Source organism: Maniola jurtina, chromosome 21 (genome assembly GCF_905333055.1).
Source record: "Maniola jurtina chromosome 21, ilManJurt1.1, whole genome shotgun sequence".
NCBI lineage: Eukaryota > Metazoa > Arthropoda > Insecta > Lepidoptera > Nymphalidae > Maniola > Maniola jurtina.
Genome location: NC_060049.1, coordinates 1,916,911 through 1,938,450, shown reverse-complemented (window position 1 = coordinate 1,938,450; position 21,540 = coordinate 1,916,911). Strand labels below are relative to the sequence as shown.

General features: G+C 37.6%; 1 protein-coding gene and 2 long non-coding RNA genes across 3 annotated transcripts; 1 reads left to right on the top strand and 2 right to left on the bottom strand.

Annotated features, from left to right (window-relative positions):
* The first annotated feature begins 815 nt into the window (after positions 1-815).
* LOC123876376 lies at positions 816-2,150 on the top strand. The gene is made up of 3 exons (XR_006798336.1): positions 816-828; positions 1,893-1,898; positions 1,948-2,150. It is a non-coding gene; the product is annotated as an uncharacterized LOC123876376 (long non-coding RNA).
* Positions 1,230-3,579, bottom strand: LOC123876373. The gene is made up of 2 exons (XR_006798333.1): positions 3,307-3,579; positions 1,230-2,658 (listed from the first exon to the last, which is right to left on the bottom strand). It is a non-coding gene; the product is annotated as an uncharacterized LOC123876373 (long non-coding RNA).
* A 2,778-nt stretch (positions 3,580-6,357) lies between these two features.
* Positions 6,358-6,852, bottom strand: LOC123876533. The gene has a single exon (XM_045922841.1). It carries the CDS (start codon positions 6,850-6,852, stop codon positions 6,358-6,360), a length of 495 nt encoding a protein of 164 aa, XP_045778797.1.
* Positions 6,853-21,540: the final 14,688 nt, after the last annotated feature.

Here is a 21,540-nt window from a genome sequence, read left to right as displayed (position 1 = left end):
ATTTGGCTAACAAATCACAAAAAATAAGACATCAAGAATAACATTTAACTGATCCCAAATCCTTCGGATTTACGAGTCAAAATCTGAGTTCCAATTTTGACCCTGAAGCAAACCATCAGAAGTAAAGTCGACCTCACACGTTGACTTTAATTTAGTGAGTTTAGTTACATTTAGTTTATCAAGAATAGTCAACATAAGATTTTGAAGTTTATTTATTTACAATGATCAAGAATATGAACTTTAATCACAATAGTTACAACATTAAAATTTGAACCTTGGAAAGGTCCTTGATTTTTGTATCCTCTTTGATCAAAACTGAAAATAACCCTCAATCACCACGAACATTTTTTTTAATAATGAGACTGAAGAAATTTTATACTATGGAATAAAATAAGAGTATGGGTTCCACTTTGACCATGAGGGCGAATAAACTTCAAACCATCATCAGGTAAAAGTGGTCCTCATACGTCGAAATTACTATTCAATTCATCCGACATATCATCTTTTTTTAACAAAAATTGAGAATTTGATGCTTGGAAATTCTTTGAGTTCTATTTAGACCCAAAAGCACAAAAAAATAACACCAAGAATAACATTAAATATAATAGATGTAAAATAAATAAATAAATAAAATTTAACCGATCCAAAATTGCCAACATCACATCAATTTTTTTTATCTGAGTCAAGAATTTTTATCCTTTGGAGTTCATTTCAAATCTGAGTTCCACTTTGACCCTGAGGGTGAATAAAACCTCAAACCATCAGATGTGAAAGTAGACCTCACACGTTGAATTTAGTTTATTTAGTTTAGTTCGTTTATTCAGAATAGTCATCATAAAGTTTTGAAGTTTATTTCTTTTTTACAATGGTCGAGAATTTGAACAATGGAAAGTCCTTGAATTTTCGCATCCTCCTTGACCAAGAGAGAAAATAAAGCTCAGACATCAACACCAACATTATTTTTTCTTTTTACTATGCGACTTTTTTTGTGAGTGAGCAAAACGAGCAGGTGAATCATCCGATGATAAGTGATTACCGCCACCCATGAACATTTGCAGTATCAGAGGAACCGCCAATGTGTGGCCGGTCTTTCAGGAATTTGTTGGTCTGCCCCTTGAATAATCCCATGTTGTAATCTAATCGAACCTTTGGAGTAAAAACTTGTAAACAATAAAAAAAAAAAGTTTCAACTTGTTAAAAACAAACAATATGAGCAATTTGCATGTACTTTCTGTACTGTGTGCTATATCACTTAAAAACTCCCCCTTACCTCAAGGAGAAGTTTAGTTTTCTTGGAGTGCAAACCGACAAGATCCTGCCGAACCTTAATATTAGGAACGCTGAGTCACAAAACGAAGTTCTATGGCAACTCATTCACTGTGCGAGCTGTTGAACTTTGGAATGCACTACCATTGACCATACGCAAATCAAAGTCACTAGACTCCTTTAAAACTGCAGTGAAAAAGCATTATCTTACAAATTGAAGACGACAATCATATTTTAGTTTCTCCTTAAGTATGATTATAGAGTATATATTAATCTATTTTATTAGTATATTGGTATTATACATATTATTTAATACATGTATTAGTGGTTTATGTATTAGTATGTATCAGTTATTTGAATGTATGTTTATTAGTATATTACACACCACCTGCAGTCTAATTTTCCTTATACTTTCCAATCTTTAAGGTTGCCTGGTAGAGATCGCTAGCGATAAGGCCGCCTTTTGTATCTTCCCTGTCTGTGTTTTTTATTCTTTAATGTAATCCTTCTTGTGGTTGTACAATCCCTGCCTCATCTTATTAACTCATCGCCCAGACTTCCCCTTTTTTCTACCCCATATAAAAGTGACTTGTAAGGTCCCAATAGTTAATTTTGGCATTCACAAGGATACAGTGGAAGCTCATCATAAATTTGATGAAATTATTCAAAGCAACTGGCCAGATTTCCCCAAAATTATCTCAGAACGGTTCTGTTGGTGTAGCATGCTGGATTCCTAAATTCAAAATAAGTATTCAATTCAAGTGTCCCCCAATCTTCAGTATTCATAGGAGTCTATTGGCATTTTAGAAGCAATCCTTTTTGTTGAACTTGAAGCCAATAACATACACAAAGTTATAATACTAACAGACTCCTTAAGCTTCTTACAAGCACTCAAGGAAAACCCTTTCCATAAGTAAGGTGAGAGTTTCTATTGCCTTAAGGATCAGTGAGTTACAATATGCATGCCAACAGTAAGGCATGAATGTTAACTTGGCTTGCATTCCAGGTCACTCCAGTATCTGTGGCAAGGAGACTGCTGATGCTTTTGCTAAACTTGCGATTGGTATGGGTACTACAACCCACTTAAAAACCACACGCTCCAAGCAAACATGTCTGTTACTACTTGTGTAGTCGGACTTGGAGTCTGTAATCTCTAGCACGACAATACAGGATAATAATATCACCGTACAAAGCATATACACACAATGCCGCTGGTTCTTGGAGTCATCCTTTTACAATTACTTGTATGGCTTCATATTTTTGTTTTTCTTCTAGGTTACTTTGTCCATAGTCCCTCTATCTTACGTTAAGTGCAGTGTCATACTCTGGTTGTGATTCTATATTCACTTCCATTTTGGATGCTAAATACTTGAAGTCTTGCTTTGAGAAGTCCTGCAAATTAATGAAATATTCTTGATTGTTACTCAGAAAATAATAACACTAATATGTTAGGTACATAATTAAAAGCTGTGATAGCATAGTGGTTAAAATCTCAGGTTATATTGGGAGTTTGATATTGGAAACGCACTTCAAACTTTTTAGAGATGTTATGTATTGTCAGAAATTAAGTAATTTGCTATAATAGTGAAGGAAAACATAGTGAGGAAAACATTAGCAAGGCTCACCCAAAGATCCCTAACGGAGCCTGAAATTTCAACAACATGTTTCGACCTTATAAGGTTAGATTTCCAGCAGTCAATTTGGGAATCTTAATAATTTTATAAAATAAATAATGCCCGCAACTTCAATCTGAATTTAGGTTTTCGAAAAGCCCAAGGGAACTCATGGTTTTTTATAAAAACCTAATTTGATGGTCCCAATGCGATTTTTGCTACTAAATAGCTACTGAATATCAATTTATTCAATTATTACGCACAACTGAATACTCAAATTTCAAAATGCTACCCCACTACATCCTCAGACTGCATTCACATTTCACACCGCACACGAATGCACAATTCAATAATTAAAATTAAATAAGGTTCAGAAAAAAGCATTAAGGTTAACAAATGATATAAATTCAAAAAATTACATACTCACAAATATTCTAATTATTCACGGTCCCTGTCATTTATACTCTTTGGTCCCTGTGTACTTTAGATGCTGTTCCGCCATTCAGCCATTTTATTGATGTGAAAATTAAAATAGTATGGAAATAGTACTTATGGCGTTATGTTGGCTCCCCTGTCTGTCCAAGTCATTGGACCATATTTGCTTATGAAGACACAGATTTTGTTTATTTTCCTGAATGAATGAAATAAAAATCAATTGAAAATAAACAAAATCTGCATCTTCTCATGCCAATATGGTGCCACTTGCCAGTGACCACCCAACAGATAGGGGAGCCAACATAACGCCATACTCCATAGGTACCTATTCTATTCTATATATAAGAGAGTAGTATATGCTTTGATCTATATCACTGTTCAGTGTTCTGTGGTTCTGCTCTAGTTTCTACCAATATTCAGATTTCGATAAAAACTTCCTCTTCCTTCCAATAATATCCATCAGTGCTGCCAACTAATTTCCAGCCCAAAACAAGCACAAAACCTCAAAATTGCATTACAGTACACACGGGTAACATTGATATAAAAATGAATGATTTTAAGATGCCATTTTAAAAGTTTCACTATTTGTTTTGTGGACTAGGGTGTTCCTAGAGATTCTATAGTAATTTAATTTACAATACAAAGGACAAGGTAAATAATAGAAATAATATAAAATCTTTCACAATTTCAAAGAATTGGCATAGCGTTAACAGTTATAAATTTATGTGTGGAAGAAAAGTAAGTAAAAAAAAATCAAGAACGAATTTAGCGGAGCTCATGTCTATAGGCAGGAAAATCTGAATCTATTAATAGGTATATTTTGAAAAACTGTTAGAATTCACGTTCTCAGCGATGACCAATGTGCCCAAGACAAAGGTGGTTCAAGGTCGGTCAGTTTATCAACCAAAAAATATTTACATCAACCTAACTACGTGTAAACAGTTGATTATTTTAACATCAATCATTCAACCAAGGTAACCTCTGATGGTAGCTGCTGGTTCCGATCTTGTAGATAGCCTATTTAAAAAACCTTTCAGACAGTGCATTCTGTTACCCAAAATTATATGGTAATTGTGTCATACGTCAATGCATAGCACAAAAGTTCGATTTAACCGATGGATTTAACCAGATTTGACACACAATATATGTATACGAAACTTTTTTGATGGCATCCATAAAGCCCCTGCTACTTTATCAATGTTACCCGTTCCTACTGGTTTCTACTGTAACTGTACTGAGTACTGAGTTGGCAGCATTGCTTCTACTTCCATTGTGATTTGCTGGTGATTTGTGATAAATTATTAAAAAAAATATTATCTTGTGAAGTTGTGGTTGGGACTTCGTCTGTGATGGCGTTTGCTGGCGCGCGTGCTGTGCTTGTTTGGAGTGTTTTTTTTGTTAAGAGTGGCTGGTTTTTGTGTTAATTGGTGTTTTTTGGTGGTGGAACTGACTGGGAAGCGCTCTAAGGGGGCGCCGCGCGTATGTAGGCGGGCGCCGGCGCAGACGGAGTCCATACTTGTATAAATTCAATAACTTGAAAATATCACAAACTTGACATTGGCTAATCAGAGTAAAGCCAGATTTAAAGGAAAAAAAAAAAAAGTTGTGGTTGTGCCGTCTTGCTTGACAGTTGGCAGTTGGCACTTGGCAGTTGGCACTATCAATGTACATTACGTAGGTACATTATTCAATAATGGCGAATAGCGGTTGCCTTGCCGGTTTGCCGTTTGTAAGAAATTATGGTGAACTCCAAAGCATTTCCACCGCTTTTATTTTATGTTAAACAAGTGAAATATTGTAAATAATGACGAACATGTGAGTATTATACCCAGATGAAGACATTCTGGTTAAAATGCTGGAAAAGTTCGAAGTTCGCTCTGTGCTGCCATCATGGCTTCCGCTATCGATGCGGCTTCCGCAAAATATGGTTATTGTGGTTAAAAGCCTTGTGGCGAACACCTACATCAGTTCTTGGAGTGCCAAATGAAAGTATTTTGTATTGAAAATACGTCTGATACAGGTCTCTTTTATCTTTCCATCGGCAGCTTCTAATTGTTCTACATTTTCCTTTGTTGATTCTTAATTCAGAGGTCTAATTTTTTTTTTGTAGTTAGTCAGTAATGAGGTTCTTCACACGCATTGGAAAGTTGAAGACGCTCATGGCTGTTCGTTTTCGGTGTATTTCATGGAAACATGATTGCCTGTTTTTTGTAATAAGATATTTTTTTCTACATCAGAATTGACTTCAACAAATGGTAAATGTCTTTATGTCACAAATGAATGTCACTCTTTTCCAAATATGTTAAAATTCAGGAATTTAAAAGGTACTTACTCATTTTGAGGAAATCTGTCATGAACAGAATCTTTTCCATATTCCAATAGTTTTTGTAACCTCCTGGATTCTATGCAGGCTTTCCTCCAGCATAGTAAGAAGTGGTTTGTATACAAATCTGATGTAAGGCCCTTGGCAAAAATATATTCTATGGATGGTATTTTGTGGATAATTACTTGATTTGTGTTGTAAAACATTAAGATATGAATTTAAAAACATTCATTTTACCAGTGTTGTCTCTCGCTGACCAGTCATTGCTTTTATAGTTAAGTATTTTCTGTAACTCTTACAAACAAAAAGCAACAATATTTTATAAGTCTGCCTACTTTACAGGACATGTAGATATAATATATTATTGCTTGTTACAGGCTTACGCCTGTGAGTAAAATAATTACATACTTTTAAATCACTGCAGGCAATCCAATTGTGATCTTTCTATTTAACAAGTTCAATTAGCGTTGACATTGTATCTGTGTGTCTTCAGTGTTTACTGTGGTACCTATAGGAATAGATGGTTTTGTCACCATTATATTGTGGACTCGTGAAAACTTAGTTATTAGTATTGACATCTGTCACTTGTCGAATGCCGGCAAAACGTGACAGACGTCATTAGCGTTAGAACGTTCCATTTCGCCACATCACCCCCCTACAGAGACAAAAAAAAAACAAAAAAAATAAGTAGGTATAGGACAAAACAATATAACAATGAAGTCAGACATCAATTGGTGTCTTGAACTTGACAGTTCTGCCGGACCGGGTTGTAATTAGTTTAGGCTGAGGTTGATCCACCTTGTTAGCTGGAACCGGAGGTTCCTTGGTTACAAGGGCTGGGGCTGTTTCTGCATCGATATAGGCCGGTTTTAAACGATCGACACGCACTACAACCTCCCTGGGACCGACTAAAATGGTGCAGTTCTTTTCGGTTCTGCGGACCACTTTATACGGCCCATTATAAGGTGGATGCAGTGAGGGTCGTACGGTGTCATCCCGCAGCCAGACGTGGGTACAAGTTTTGAGGTCCTCGAACATAAATGAGGACCGCTGGCCGTGTCTTGCAACCGGCGGTGGCCGCAATCGTGCCATGTACTGTCTGAGCTGCGTGACAAACGTTGACTGATCTACATCAGCTCTGGGCGCTGGGGCAAAGAATTCACCGGGTAAGCGCAACCGCTCCCCGCATACTAACTCAGCTGCGGAAACCTGCATGTCTTCTTTTTATTTTTATTTCTCTTTCTTTACCTTTTAGTCCTATGACTAAATCTTCCCATGTAAGGCCACTGTCATTGACCTCCTGAAGAAATTCTTTCCAATTTGTTGCTTCCTTTGAAAGAAATGTTTCTAAGACCTTTTTCGAAGGGACTGGATTGGAAGGATTGGTCTTGATATGATTTAAAACATCTGATCGATTCATGGAATGGCTTTTATCAGAATATATATTTTTGTTTTGGTGTAGGCCAATGATTCTCCATAATATGCTTGTGAAAAGGAGAATACTTGGTCTACACCAAAACAGAGGATTAAAATACTTATCCATCTAATATTTTTATTTTAAAGGAATCACGGCGTTGCACCACTGCATCAATTGTTGTTAACTTTAAGGTTCTACTAGTTGCTGCGGTGTCCTTGGGCAATTTGTAGCAGAGGAATTAAACCTCTCGGTTAACCTCACCCACTCATCGGTTTTCATTTTGTTGTTGTAGGCGTTTGTGGTTTTTGACGTTATTATCTTGGTGCCTTCTATAAGGTCCAATAAAAACTTTGACTCCTCTTTTGTAAGAGGCTTGCCTTTTGCCTAGAAATAAAAATAAAGTTTAGGCGCGAATTTATGCGTTCCTTCCAAAGAACAGTGTCACTTTATGAAATAACAAATAGGTACATGATAGATACTTACGATTTCAGAATCCATTGTTTTAACTTTAAGATACCACCACATCACCACTGTTACCACCACATTAAATTTATCCAAAATTGGTTAATATTTAACAAAGTAATAACTTGACTTGGGCTCCCGTCTCCCGTTTACAATGCCGCAGCAGTCTAGTAGTAGGTCAAGATACGTTCCATTTCGCCTAAAGTATGTTATTATTCATCAGTGAAGAGATCCTGACCTCACTAGTCGAAGTCATATATCGTTCGTTCATAGTAGCAATGCATAAAGAAGTCTCTAATTAATACTTTCTTAGGGCTGCTGAGCGGAAGATACCAAAGAAAGCTCTACTGAACTATAGCTCTATTAAATAAAGCCCATTGCTCATGCAGCTGAAGCAGCTATAGGTAACCTTAGTGACCTTTTTTCTGTTCTTCTCTAGGTTGCTGTTTTTAGGTGCTGAAAATGCCCTCGTTTCTCATTCTATGAACTAGCATTGGTTTATTCTTTTTGTATACCTGCATTGGTTTCATAAGTATTCTGGTGTGTCATACTCTTTACTGGCATTTTAGAGTATATTCGATTTGGCCAAAATCAGTGTCATTAGGCAGAAAACTATGGCCTGATTTCCAGAAGCGAAGCCTGATCGTTTGTATTGGGTTATCGTATAATACAGTTTTTAGCATCAATGTCAGTTTTATATGTATTCGGTTTTGACCGCTGCAAGAGTCACTGAGGAGTATACGGCTCTTCAGGCCGTCGCCAAGTATCTCTATAAGACATGTTTAAGAAGGCCCGAGTCCACTTCGTGAGATCTTATGAGTATTTTTCGACTAATATGTCTGCTTTGTATTTTGCCGCGCAATAGAGATGAGTTCTCGGTGGACGGAAAACCATCCAGTAGGTTGCTGGCCATGTCTACATATTATACTTCCATTGTGTATGAACCATCACCTCTAATGTGCTCCCCATAGTAGGACCGGGCTTTTTCAATTGATAAGTCTCGCAAGCTATGAGAATTAACTCACTTAATTCTAGTCTGGGAAAGGGTACATTGTTTATGTCAACATTTATAAACTGTTTTCTATTTAAATTATTTGTCAAACCAAATTTTGCGAGATCATTGTTGGTTGTACATCGTTCATTACAGCGTTTGTACAACGTTAATTATTTCTAAGATTTGGCTTGTATCATCCCTATCACTGATCCGTTGGTGAAACTAATTTATTAATGCTGCAGCTGCCATAAAATCTGTCATAGCATATCTAGACGCAACATTAAAAAAATCATGTCTTAGGAGCTTAAAGGTTTGTTTGAAAATGCCATTTACGGCTTCAACAACCCATCTGAATTTTCATGACGATGTTTTCCACATCAACATCAAGCCCTTTCAATGCATACTTCACACAATTATTTATTAGGCGCTCCTCTTCAGCCTCGTCGCGAGGATGACGTCTTCGGCATCGTGTGTATAGGCGCCTAGCTGCTATACAGGTTCTGCGGAGCTCGCCTATTTCAGCAGACCACCAGTATACCGCATGGTTTGGCGGGTGAGGACCGATACGTGGCATGACCACATCGCAAATTTGCGTCCCGGCTACCCAGGCCTGAACAATGCCGCTTTAATAAGTAGCTCCCGGTTTATATTTTTTACTGATCACCGCGGACGGTTACCACGTGGTAATCGTGATCGGTTTGACACGCTCGTGATCATTGCATTTACGGGCAGTATCTCAAACTGAATGTAGCGATGGTCCGATAGCGTCTCTTCTTCGAGCACTATCCAGTTCTGAACATGGCGTCCCAGGGCAGCATCAGCGAATGTTATATCCACAACAGAGCTTCCCTAGCGTCGCACGCATGTGGGGGTTGATCTCTGGTTCAACACCGAAAGTCCCGTGAGCACAGCCCACTCCTCTAAGACCGCTCCACGTGCATCAGTCGCTGGCGATCCCCACGCCGTGGACTTGGCGTTGAAATCGCCAGCCACTAGCACCCGGTTGGGGTGGCATCGGCCGATCTGGGCTCGTAGTTGATCCAGGTAATCTTCGAATTCAGGTAGACTGCGGTTTGGTGAGAAATATACCCCAATCACCACTGTACTCCCCACAAGTGCCGAGACGTACCCCCTGCCCTTCACCGTAAGTACTTTTACCTGATTTAAGTACAGCTAGGTCTCTCCAAGGGTAAAACAATAATAAAAGAGAGAAATAATATTTTTCAGGGTATTTATTTACATCATAACTGTAGTGATTGATTAATTAGGGCCGGTGTCGCTTCTTTAAAAATTTATTTGACGGTAATTTGTGTATCAGTGCAGATACTGACGGTGGAGTTGCAGATACGTCAAACCATCGAGCAAAATCATATTTTACATTTTCTAAGTCTGGAGGCCGTTGAGAATAGTAATTATTTACCCAAGATTCGAAAAATAAGTCTTTGGAATCTGATTCTAGCTGATCGATTTCTTTTTTAGTTTTTACTCGACGATTGCGATGCGGATTAACGTCGAGCCATCTTATTGTAGTCTGCGGATCAGTGTGATCTGTCCAAAAGTGTATCACTTGCCTCAAGTGCGCCACATTCCGTTTTTAAGTGAACCTACATTATAGAGCCTACTGGCAAGAGATTTAGTAGAGTTTATGTTCTCAAAAGTGTCTATTGTGTGATTTTTTTCACTTTTTGTCGTGTATTTAGTGATATAATAATTCAATACAGCTGTTTTATCTCCTACATACTGCAAGTCCCATATTGCCGTTCCAAGCGAGAAGGATTGCTGGGTTGTAGTCGTTGATATATTGAGATTCTTCTTTACGGGGTATATTATGAAGTCTGTTATTAGATTTTAAAGTTTTCCTCGCAGCTATTGATTCGATTACATTTTTTATCGTTAAAGATTCAGTTACTGGGCGGAGGAATCCAAATCTGCAAACAGTTGTGGAACCTGATTTTGTTTTTTTTTTCCTTAGGCAGTATGACTTATGTTTATGGGTTTGATATTTCACTACACGGTCGTGTAATTGTAGGAATTAAATTTACTTATTATTTTGTGAATTTAGTAAATAAAAAAGACTTTAGATTAAAAATAAATTGTATTCACAATGAAAATACAATTTATCAAGATGACACTTGACACAATAGATTGACATTGACAGATCCACAATAGACAATAGTCTTTGTAATCACTTGTCGTAGACAAGGTGCGTTCACTTTAGGCTCTGGCTTCCATCAGTAATGTTGGTGAAATGTTTTTATCAGGAACAGCACATGTAACATTTACTGATAAAACATGCGACCTCATTCGCTGTTGAGTATTGAAGTATTGGGGATTTTTTACCCATAGCATAAGAGTGCTGCAACCCCCTCGATTGGTATTCGCGCCGCCAAAAATAGTGTTCTATTTCACCCAAAGGTGCTTCTGATGATGTAAGGAAAGCTAAAAGAGCTTTAAATTTTATGTCGATAAATCGTGATGCTGCAACGGGGTCCATTGCTACTAACTCGCTTGTAGATTTGTTTTTACCATCGGGTCCATTAATTTCCCTAACATACTCGCCAAGGTCCGTCCAAGTCCATTCTGCGGGACTGATAGTCAGAAACCATGTGGCAGGTCCGTAATGACGGGTCATACATAAGACGTCACTTCTAGGCTTTTTCCGAAATTGCTCGGTATTTCGTAATCGACTAAATTTGCCATTAAATCTCCTTCAAGTTCATCCTTCTCTATCATCTCTAAATATTTCTGAGCTGTTATTTTTGGGTTTGATTCGTCACATTTAATTTATAAAATATGCCTGCACTCAACTGTCTCAAAGCATCATTTAATAAGTAAAATATGTATTGCTGATTAAATCTGAATCTGGAATCTTTTTATGTTAAGCGAGATTTTATGAATTCAGCACTAGTAATATTTTTTTTCTCGCGGATAAAACTGGCCAAACCTTCTGTCAGACCGACTTTGGATTGCATTGCTTCTTTTACCAACAATTCTTTGCAAACTATAGCGTATCAAGAGAAATTTCATAATGGTATATTTTGTCCTATATTTAGAGAAATGGAGGACTTCGTCTGTGGTGGCGTTTGCAGGCGCGCGTGATTGTGCCTTTTTGGAGTGTTTTTTTTTTGTTAGAAGTGGCTGGTTTTTGTGTTCTGCTGGTGTTTGTTGGTGGTAGAACTGACTGGGAAACGCTCTAGAGGGGCGCCGCGTGTGTGTCGGCGGGCGCCGCCCGGCACGGACGAAGTCCATACTTATATATAATATAGTTTTCCCAACTTGTAAATAACTACAAACTTGACATTGACTAATCAGTGTAAGGCCAGACGAGAGAGAGAAAAAAAAAAGAGAAATGGATAGAAGGTTGGAAAAGTCTTTTATTATGAGGTGCATGTTAGATAGATAGATATTTGAAAATATGACAAAAGTCAAGGGTTAGCGACATTAATTTTTGATTGTATGATGATGGAGTTGGTAGGTATTATTTATTTTCTATACATTTGTGGTATAAAGCACATGCTCATACCACACTGACCGATGTAGAAAAGGTGTGAAATATAAAGTTGATCATCATCGTGAATTACATACCATCAGAAATTTTACTGAAAATTCCGCCAGCCACTGAATGACTCAAAACTTGTGCAGCCAGGTTTACTTTCATTTTTTGCTTGGTATTTGGGTTTAGATGTTCCTCTTTTAAACAGGGTGCAAACATAAAATTGGGGTTATTGTTGTCAAAAGATAAAACACTGGAGTCTATTTTCTCACTTAATAGTACTTAATTGTAAGTACGATAACACTATAACGGAGGAACAGAATGCTCGACTCAACGTTAAATAATGTAGGGAATGTTCAAAATAAGTTTATATTATAAAACACAAACTAAATTTTAAAACACGAATCACAAACAACTGCACGCAACAAGCAATCAGCCATTTGTCACGAAGATGTCTGACAGTTGATGATTTGATAATTTGACGTCTGGGTTGCTAGTTCAAATAATTATAAATATTATTTTAAACATATTTTATTACTAAATGGCAACCCAATTTTCTAATTCGCTCGCACTTTCAAAACCCCAAAGCCGGACCTATTATTCTATAGTCAAGTTGACGGCCTCAATAAGTAAAACAAGCGGGGCGGAGGGCGAAGTGGGGCCGGGGGAAGCGCCCGCCTTTTTATTATTTTATTTAATCTTTAGTAATTCGCTTTCTGCCTGTTACTACGCACGTATTCTTTTGCTCCGTATTTTTTTGTGATCTTACTTACCTGTGACCTACGCTTCGTTTTTTGGACTTATGACTGCGCTGTTATTCGGACTTGTGATAGATTGCTTTCCTACGACTTACGCTGTGTTATTCGGACTTACGAGTAGTGATCGCTACGGATTGGCTAGATAAGCGGATAAATGGCTGCTGCGAGGAGAGCATACACCCAACAGGAGTATGCAGAAATGCATTATCTCTATGGATTTTGCGAAGGCAATGCTCGCGCCGCCGCCAGGGAATTTCGGAGACGCCACCCAAACTGACCGTTTTCCAGACTACAGGGTCTTCATGCGCGTACATAACTCGTACACCGAGTACTCGGGAGTCTTGCCCGGTCAGCGTATTTCGAGATCAGGTAGACCAGTGGAACAATTTGAGAATGAAGAGCAAGTACTGAGAGAATTAAGAATGGATCCTAGTATTAGCCAACGCCAAATATCCCGAAATCTCGGAATTCCAAGATCGACGGTGCAGCTTATTATTCAAAGAAATATTGGAACCCACCCACCCTTACCACGTACAAAGGGTGCAAGCTTTGCTGCCTGCTGTAGAGAGATTGCGTAAGATTTTGCAGTGAAATGCTAAGACGCCACAGAGAGGATCCGCAATTCTTTAATAAAGTTTTATGGACGGACGAGTCAAATTTTAAGAAAACGGGACTATTTAATATTCATAATTTACATTATTACTCCAGAGCGAACCCTCATATCATAAGGAATGATCGATTCCAGCATCTGTGTGGCATTAACATGTGCGCTGGCATAAATAATCAGCAGTTGGTTGTGCACGAAATGCCACAAAGGCTGAATGGTGTTAGATATTTATCTACAAAATAATTTAAACCAAATCTTGGATGAAGCTGAGGTTCCAGAAGACAGGATTGCAGAAATGTGGCTGCAACACGACGGCGCCCCGCTTTATTACACACGAGCAGTTCGTGAATATTTAAACGAGAGCTACCCAAACAGGTGGATTGGTCGAGGCGGAACGATTGCATGGCCGGCCCGCTCGCCCGACCTTAACCCGATAGACTTTTTTGTTTAGGGCTATTTTAAAGAAATCGTCTATCAAAGAGAGAATACGACAGAACAAGAACTCCGTCAAAAGCTCGAGTAAGCAAGGGTTCAAGTTAGTGGCAACAGAACTGTATTCCGCACACTACGTACCAATTTCATCAGATGGTGCAGATTGTGTATTATAGTAGTAACAGACGATCGAACTTGGTGCGGCCGAACCAGCGAACTGTGCGGCGAGGGGCAGAATTTTCGAACATTTATTGTGAAAAAACTGGCCAAGTGCAAGTTGGACTCGCGCACTGAGGGTTCCGTACTCGGGTATTTTATCCTTTTATAGAAGGCTACGCCAATCTTCTTTCTCATCAAGATAGGCCATTGAAGTAATTGGCTTTTTTGAAATGTTGTTCAATGTACCGTCGTTGTATGGCGTACCGTCTTGATTTTGTTCTGTGTGTTCACTATTATCATGACTGTCATCTTCACAATATACAGGGTGGAATTTTGTAATGCCACCTGAAGGGAAAGTACTCTTAATACTGTAGATAGAAAATTTCACTCAAAGAAAACATTCCTTTATTTTTGAATAGAAAGAAAACTGCATTCAAAGATTTTCGAAAATTCGCTTGCCACACCCGGGAATCGAACCGACTAAAATCTGTAAAAATTACAACCTGTACTTTTCTTGCACCGATCGTTAGGATGGTTTTTCTTTCATTTAATTCATCAAGTTTCTTAGAGAGATTTGATCCTTATAATTGATACTAACGATCTATCTATGCAATAAAAGTACACGTTGTGATTTTTACAGATTTTAGTCGGTTCGATTCCCGGTCTTGGCAAGCGAATTTTCGAAAATTATTCTTGAATGCAGTTTTCTTTCTATTCCAAAATAAAGGAATGTTTTCTTTGAGTAAAATTTTCTATCTACAGTATTAAGAGTACTTTCCCTTCAGGTGGCATTACAAAATTCCACCCTGTATACGGTTACAATCAAATTGGTCACGATCCAGGTGATTGTCACACTTTTGTTCTGGCGTCGAGAGATTTATGTTCTTATCTGGAAATGCGTTTTTGACGGTTGAAGTTAGAGTCTCCGCAATTAGGATGGTGGATTTGGATGGTGGATTGATGGTGGATGGTGAATCCTTAACCGGATGGGTCCATGGGTCTACTCGAGGCGACGAATGTGCTAATTTGGGTTATGTTGTTTTGTTTTTCTTTGTGTCGGCATTCAACAAGATATTAGTGCCTATCAGGTTCCTTAGGTGGATTACGAGGAACTTGTCTAGCCTAATCGTTTTGACTTTTTTGAAGACCAGATGCTTCAATTCTCGGAAATATTCTTCGCTGCGAGCTGAACTGGAAACAAGTCGTACGTCATTGTTGTTCGATAACTCTACGAGAGTTGAGCTATTCGGATCATCGACAACCATAACAGCAGTCCACAGAACAAAATGTTTGACTAATTTCAAGAGTCGAGAACCGAATGCACAGCACTGATAAGGATTTAGTCGTCCGTATATAAGGTTGCTTCTGCTGTCTAACTCGATTCTGTTTTTCAAAATAGCTTCGATTGCAGCACTCGAATCTAATTCGGTCTCTCCGTCAATGTCACTAAATGGTTCCAATAAACTTTCTTTTTCGCCATGATCATACACAAGCCAGACAGGACAGCGCTCTCAAAGTCAATTTTACATTCACATTTGACAAGTTCGGAACGCAGTAAAGTAAGATAGATACGTTCGGATTTACGCTACAAGCTATTGCATCAGTCAAACTTAACGAAAAAGCACGTTCATAAATTTTTAAAATAATAAAGTTTGTTAGATTTCGGTGTTGAAAATACAGTAATTACAAATACAGTACAATACTAACTATATATTATAAATAGTACGGTTGGCAACCCTAGTTGAGATCCACTTTGTTCACGTCTTTCTGAAATATCATTTGGACTAACTTATCTCAGTGTAGTCATCGTTGGAGAAGGGGAGGCACGTCGTATAGATGAACAAGATGGAGTAATGACTGATTGATTTGAGTGGGTTGCTGGAGATTCAGAAGTTTGATTAATTACAAATACAAAATACAAAAATATTTATTTCGGTAAAAAACAAGTTTACATATAACATAGAAATTGGGACCGTCCCAGTAAGTGACTAGTATTAAACTAGTACTTGTGGCGGGCGGCCCCGCTCTTCCATTCGAATTACAGAATGAATGGAAGGCGGAGTCAAAATTGGTTGATTCAGAATTTCAGAAACACTTTTTAAAAAAGCTTCACCTGGGTTAACGACGGTTGGCGCAGAATTTTGACGGTTTTGTCTTTTTTCAAGAGTAACAGATAAGTAACACTAAGAGTTGCAGATATTTTGTTTTTTCGTCTGTTATAATTTAGCTGGGATAAAGAACCTGGGCTAGGTTCTGGTGTGGATATGGCTGAAGTATCGCTATGTATTGGGTTCGGAATTTGTATCTCATCTCGTACAGAAGTCTCTTCATCAGGATCAAATAAATCCGGAATTGAGTTACTTTGTTGTTCAATGGCATCACTACTGCGTACCTCATCAAATTCAACTGACTGGGATTGTATTATCCGTGCGAATTAACATGACACCTGACTCGAATGAATGACGTTTAAAGTACTGAGTGCAAAGAAATATTATTTTATTTTATTTTTATTTGGATGAATGGAGGTTTGTTACTCAATCACACCACAAAACGGCTGAACGGATCTGGATGAAATTAGGCACAAAGATAGAGAAATAAAACAAAAAAGGAATGTTATAATGTGTTCCTTTATTAACCATTAATAATGATTAATTGTCACCTAACTCTTCTACGCCAGACATAATAGGGTTGTCTCTTTCGTCTTCCTCGGTTTCACTGTCAGAGCTTTCTTCACCTCCAAGTGATATAATCAGTTCTCTTTCATTGATTTTTTGGGGTTTATCTTTAACCCAATATTCTTCCTCCAGTCTCCGAACATGGTTCACCTCATTTTTCCAGTCTGCAGCAGTTATTGATCGAATTGCTTCTCTTGTCGGTTGTTGTTGTTGTTCTATTTGTCTTTCTGACTGATCGATGTTTTTGTCTGCCACCCTTTGTTTCACCTAACTCACTCCAGATGTATTCAATTGGATTTAAATCATAAGTAGTAGGGTGGCAGACTTCGTGGCCATGCTCTCTCAATAAGGCCGGTCACAGAGTGTGTTATCTATGGGTCACAGACAGAAGCGGCCTGCGGTTGCGGCCTGTTGTGTAGTATCGAAGTCTATAGAACTAATTCAAACCTACGCGGCCTGTGCCGTTATGAGAGGGCGGCCGGCCGCGTCGGTGTGTGCTCTCGCGCGGCCACCAAGCGGTCAGTTGCAATTTTTCACAACAAGCCGCGCGGCCCACTGTTGGTTTTAAACATCGATGGTTTTAAAGCAAAATGTCATCATCAGACAACTTAACGGAAGTATTAATAGACACTGTGCGCAATTTTCCAGTGTCATATGATACAGCTCACGCTGAGTACAAGAGCAATAGAATTAAAACCAAAATATGGGATAATATTGCCGAAATAATCGGCGAAAGTGATGGTAAGTACGCAAATAAAAGTCATAAATTCATAATATAATATACGGTAGGTGACAATAAAATGACAATTTCTGACAATCATTTTTATTTTCCTTAATTCCAACATTGTTAAAGTTAAAAATGTCTTAAGTATCGGTGTACGTCATTATGCCGGTTTCCCACCGCGAAAGGGTAATGAGCGGGAAATGGTTAGGTGGGACGGACTCCGTTTATATAAAATAGATTTGCGTTTCCACTAACACAGAGTTTTGTGTTTTGTTTTCCACTGCAAAAGGAGAGAAATGAGCGGAGCGAGCTGTAGGGCTATTCTGTAAAGCCATTTTCGTAATTCGACAAGTGAATTCGCGATGAGTTTGATAATTTGCATTCTGTAAAACTCGATAGTACAGGTGGCGCCGCATTGACGAATGCGGCGGTGAGATAAACTACTTCGTTAGAATAAATGAGGAGTAATTTGACTTAAGTGGCATTCTGTAACGCATTTCTTTGCTTCAATCGAGCTTCGATTGTCGAATTACGTCATCTCGAAGCTCGTATCCACTTGTCAAACATAAAGTTATGCGAGAGCTATCGAATTCCGAGTGAGTTGTTGCATTTGGTGATTTTATATTTAATATTTAAGGTTTGATTTAAGTGATACGAAGTTGTTTAAAGTAAAATAATCAGTTTCTTAGTTGAATTTGGTTAGTTAGTACAGAATTATTAGCATGGCTCGTTTATTTGTGTTGAATTTTTTATTGGAAGAAGCGTACTCATTAAGTTGTATAAAAAGTCGACGACAAGTGAATGAAATTCGTAATTTACTATTATTTAATATGCATAGAGACTTTGTTTTTAATTACCGACTGTCCGAAGAATTAATTGACAATTTATTAGAAGACATAAAACATCTAATGAAAGTGCCTCGGCGTCCAAGACGCGGATTGTCAACCAAAGTAAAAGTAAGTAAAACTTTTCTTCCTTTAGGTATCTATTTATTGACTTTCCTATTTTGTACCTATTATCCAGATGTGTCTGTAAATTATAATATACTTAGCTATATTTAATTTTTGTACTTTTCAGTTATTAAGTGCTCATTCTTTGCGAGTGGTAGCAATGAGAGATTATGTGGCAGGAACATAAATTCCTTTATGTCCCAGCCTTCAGCCTCCCGTTGTCTACACGAGGCCGTCGAAGCACTCAACCATCCATCCATTGTAAAAAAATATATCCATTTCCCTCAAAACTTTCAAGAAAGAAATAAGTTAAAAGAAAGGTAAGCAAAAAGTTAACATATAACATACAGTAGTCAATAGTTATTATGTAAAATAAGGAATAAGAGAATATCTAAAATATTATCAGTTAATTATCAATACATGTCACTAATTATTATTATTAATTGTAAATTAAATACTGTCACTATACTAGGATTGACATGATACCGCTGGATTTAATATACTGTTGTCAATAGTTATTATGTGAAATAATATGTAAACCATAAATACGTGTTACTAATGATATTATTATGGTAAATTAAATATTGTGTTAAGTTGGTACAATATACCAACCTTAAAATAAATAATTAAGATCACGTCACAGTCGGTTCCCGCCTTGTTTGTGATGGCAGTGTTTATAAAAGTACCTTACCTCGACGGAGGGTCCGCGTGGAGGACCTCGAGACGGTCGAGACGAGGGGACACATTCTGGTGTAGTAATTCAGTCTAACATAGTCTGGTGTTATAATTCAAATAGTAAAGTCAGTCTTGTACAAAAGGGTGAAGTTCTGGACACCAGAGCAAACAAGGGCGGCAGGTTATACCAAAGTTAAGTATTCTAATATTGTATTGTACCTACTATATAATTGAATATTGTAATGTTTTTAAAAGACGTGTGTCGTGGAGTTTCTTTGCCCTTTCTTTCTACACGACTAAACACCTTTGCGAAACGGGCGGTAGAGTCATCTTTAAATAAATAGATCTATGCTGAACAAGACAACAAAATACAGATAGATCTATAAAGATTAAAGTAAAGGCTCGATGACACTGGGCTAATTTACGAGCTGCTAGTCGGCGAGTTTAAAAGCTAGCGAGTGAGCGAGTAAGCGAGTGTCGATGACACACAAAACATTCCACTCGCTCAGTAGCCAACTAGCTAGCGTGTTGGAACTACGTGTTGTTTTGTGTGGCGTGCTGTTTGCGTTTATTGTTTATATTTTTAAGCTGAAAAATGAAGTGGAACACGCGTGATATAATAGAGTTTCTTAACATCTATGAGCAGTACCGTATTTTATGGAATATAAAAGACAAAGAGTATTCTAACATAATAGTAAAAGATGAAGTTTTCAAAAATCTCTTAGTTAAACTTAAGGACAAACAACTAACCATGGGTATATGGATGTGAAGCAATTGAAATGAAAGATTATATTTTGTATTAAAAATACGTCGGAAATAGGACATTTTACCATTAAGTCATCAGCAGCTTCTGAATTGTACATCTTCCACAACTTGTTGATTGATAATTCGGAAGAAAGGTAATATCTTTTTGTATTTCCCCGACAGTAGTGGGGCTCTTCACATGGAATCTTGTTGATGAAGTTCATGACTGCTTCTCGTTTTGCTGTGTATTTCATGGAAATATGGTCGCCCCCTCTGTTTTCTGTTAAAAGTTTCCCAACGTGGTAATATTCCTTCATAATAGGTACTTTGGACTCTGTACTTCGTTATTTGCAAAATTGTCAAAAAAAAAAACGTTGACACACTTGTACTTTCGTCTTTTCAGATTTGCTATAAATGTAAAACTTGGTTTGAAATGTTTGGTTCGCGTATTTTGAGTTATTATTTCGACGGCGACGCTTTACGGTAATAGGCGTGAAATGTTTTAGTATTATAGCATCTTGTTTCTGTTTATCTGGCTGCGCATAAAAAGTTTCGAACAAATATTTAATATCAGTCATTTTTAGAGACATACACTTAAACGTTTTTTTGTGGGTACACAACAATCTTTTTGGTAGTGTTTTAGCTGAATACCTAGAACAAATAATACGAATTTACATAGGCAGTTAAATAAAATAAATATTAAAACAAGAAATCCAACTGTAAAATAACATTAACACATAAATACATCCATACCTACATATAATCAAACTTTCGTGGTCGCGCTATACTTAACAACTCATAAGCTCTTACCTCTGTCTTTTGGCCAAATTTCTTTTCCATTTTGCAGGTTCAGTTTTTCTTTTCCTACCAGAATTATTATCCACGGGGCTAGGGTAACAGTCCATCCTACTAATATTTCAATTTTTGTGAAGAAAACGGTACCTTGTATAATTTAAATCACTAATTCAATTTGCACACTCGCGTTGTTGTTAAGCAAAATCGCCATATTGAATCTCATGTAATGGGGACGTTTGATTGGTCGAGAGGGAAGTTGCTGTTTTTGCAGTAAACAATCTGGGATGTTGCTGTGTTTGCTACTAACCTCTATTTAAATTGACGTTTTTAAAGGGGATGTTGCTGGTTTTACAGGGATCTGATAATTCAAACATTTAAAGATGGCCATAGACTGACAGACTGCGTTCAAAGTTGACATTCTGAAAAAAATGGATGTTGCTTTTGCTTTTATATGACTCATTTGGAGGAAACACGACATAAATTGTCGTCAAATACATTGTTTAATAATACTCGTGTTTAATTTTGTAGTAAATTAATTTTCACTCACCTCAATGAACGGTCGAAGGGCGCGAGAAATTGCTGTTAGCACTTCGGGTAAAAACTTCGAAATAGTTGATTCCGGAACTCTGAATAGGTATTCTAAAGACTTCAAAGAATCGCCCGTGGCTAGATAACGTAACGTAATTTCCCAATTCGTGGTTACTGGTATTGCCGGTCTCATTGTCGTATCTTTTTTTTGAGCATTCCATCTACCATCTGCAGTAACGCATCAAATTTGGAACTGTTTAGTCTCAACATATTTCTATAAGCCATAGGATCGTCGTCCTTCAACTCTCTCAATAAACCACTGGAAGTACCATATTCATCTCGTTTTTTTTAGTTTTCGTTGTAAATCATTCTTGATAATATGAGCTAAAATAACTACTCCCGCATGAACTACTTCTCTTGACATTTTAGCTTTAACTGCCAAAACGCAGATGCTCGCAACTAGTTTACTAGCAGTGATGATGACACGTGG

Bases quoted from the DNA above. Each gene is read 5' to 3' on its own strand.
- LOC123876533 (XM_045922841.1), bottom strand. From the start codon at position 6,852: ATGCAGGTTTCCGCAGCTGAGTTAGTATGCGGGGAGCGGTTGCGCTTA.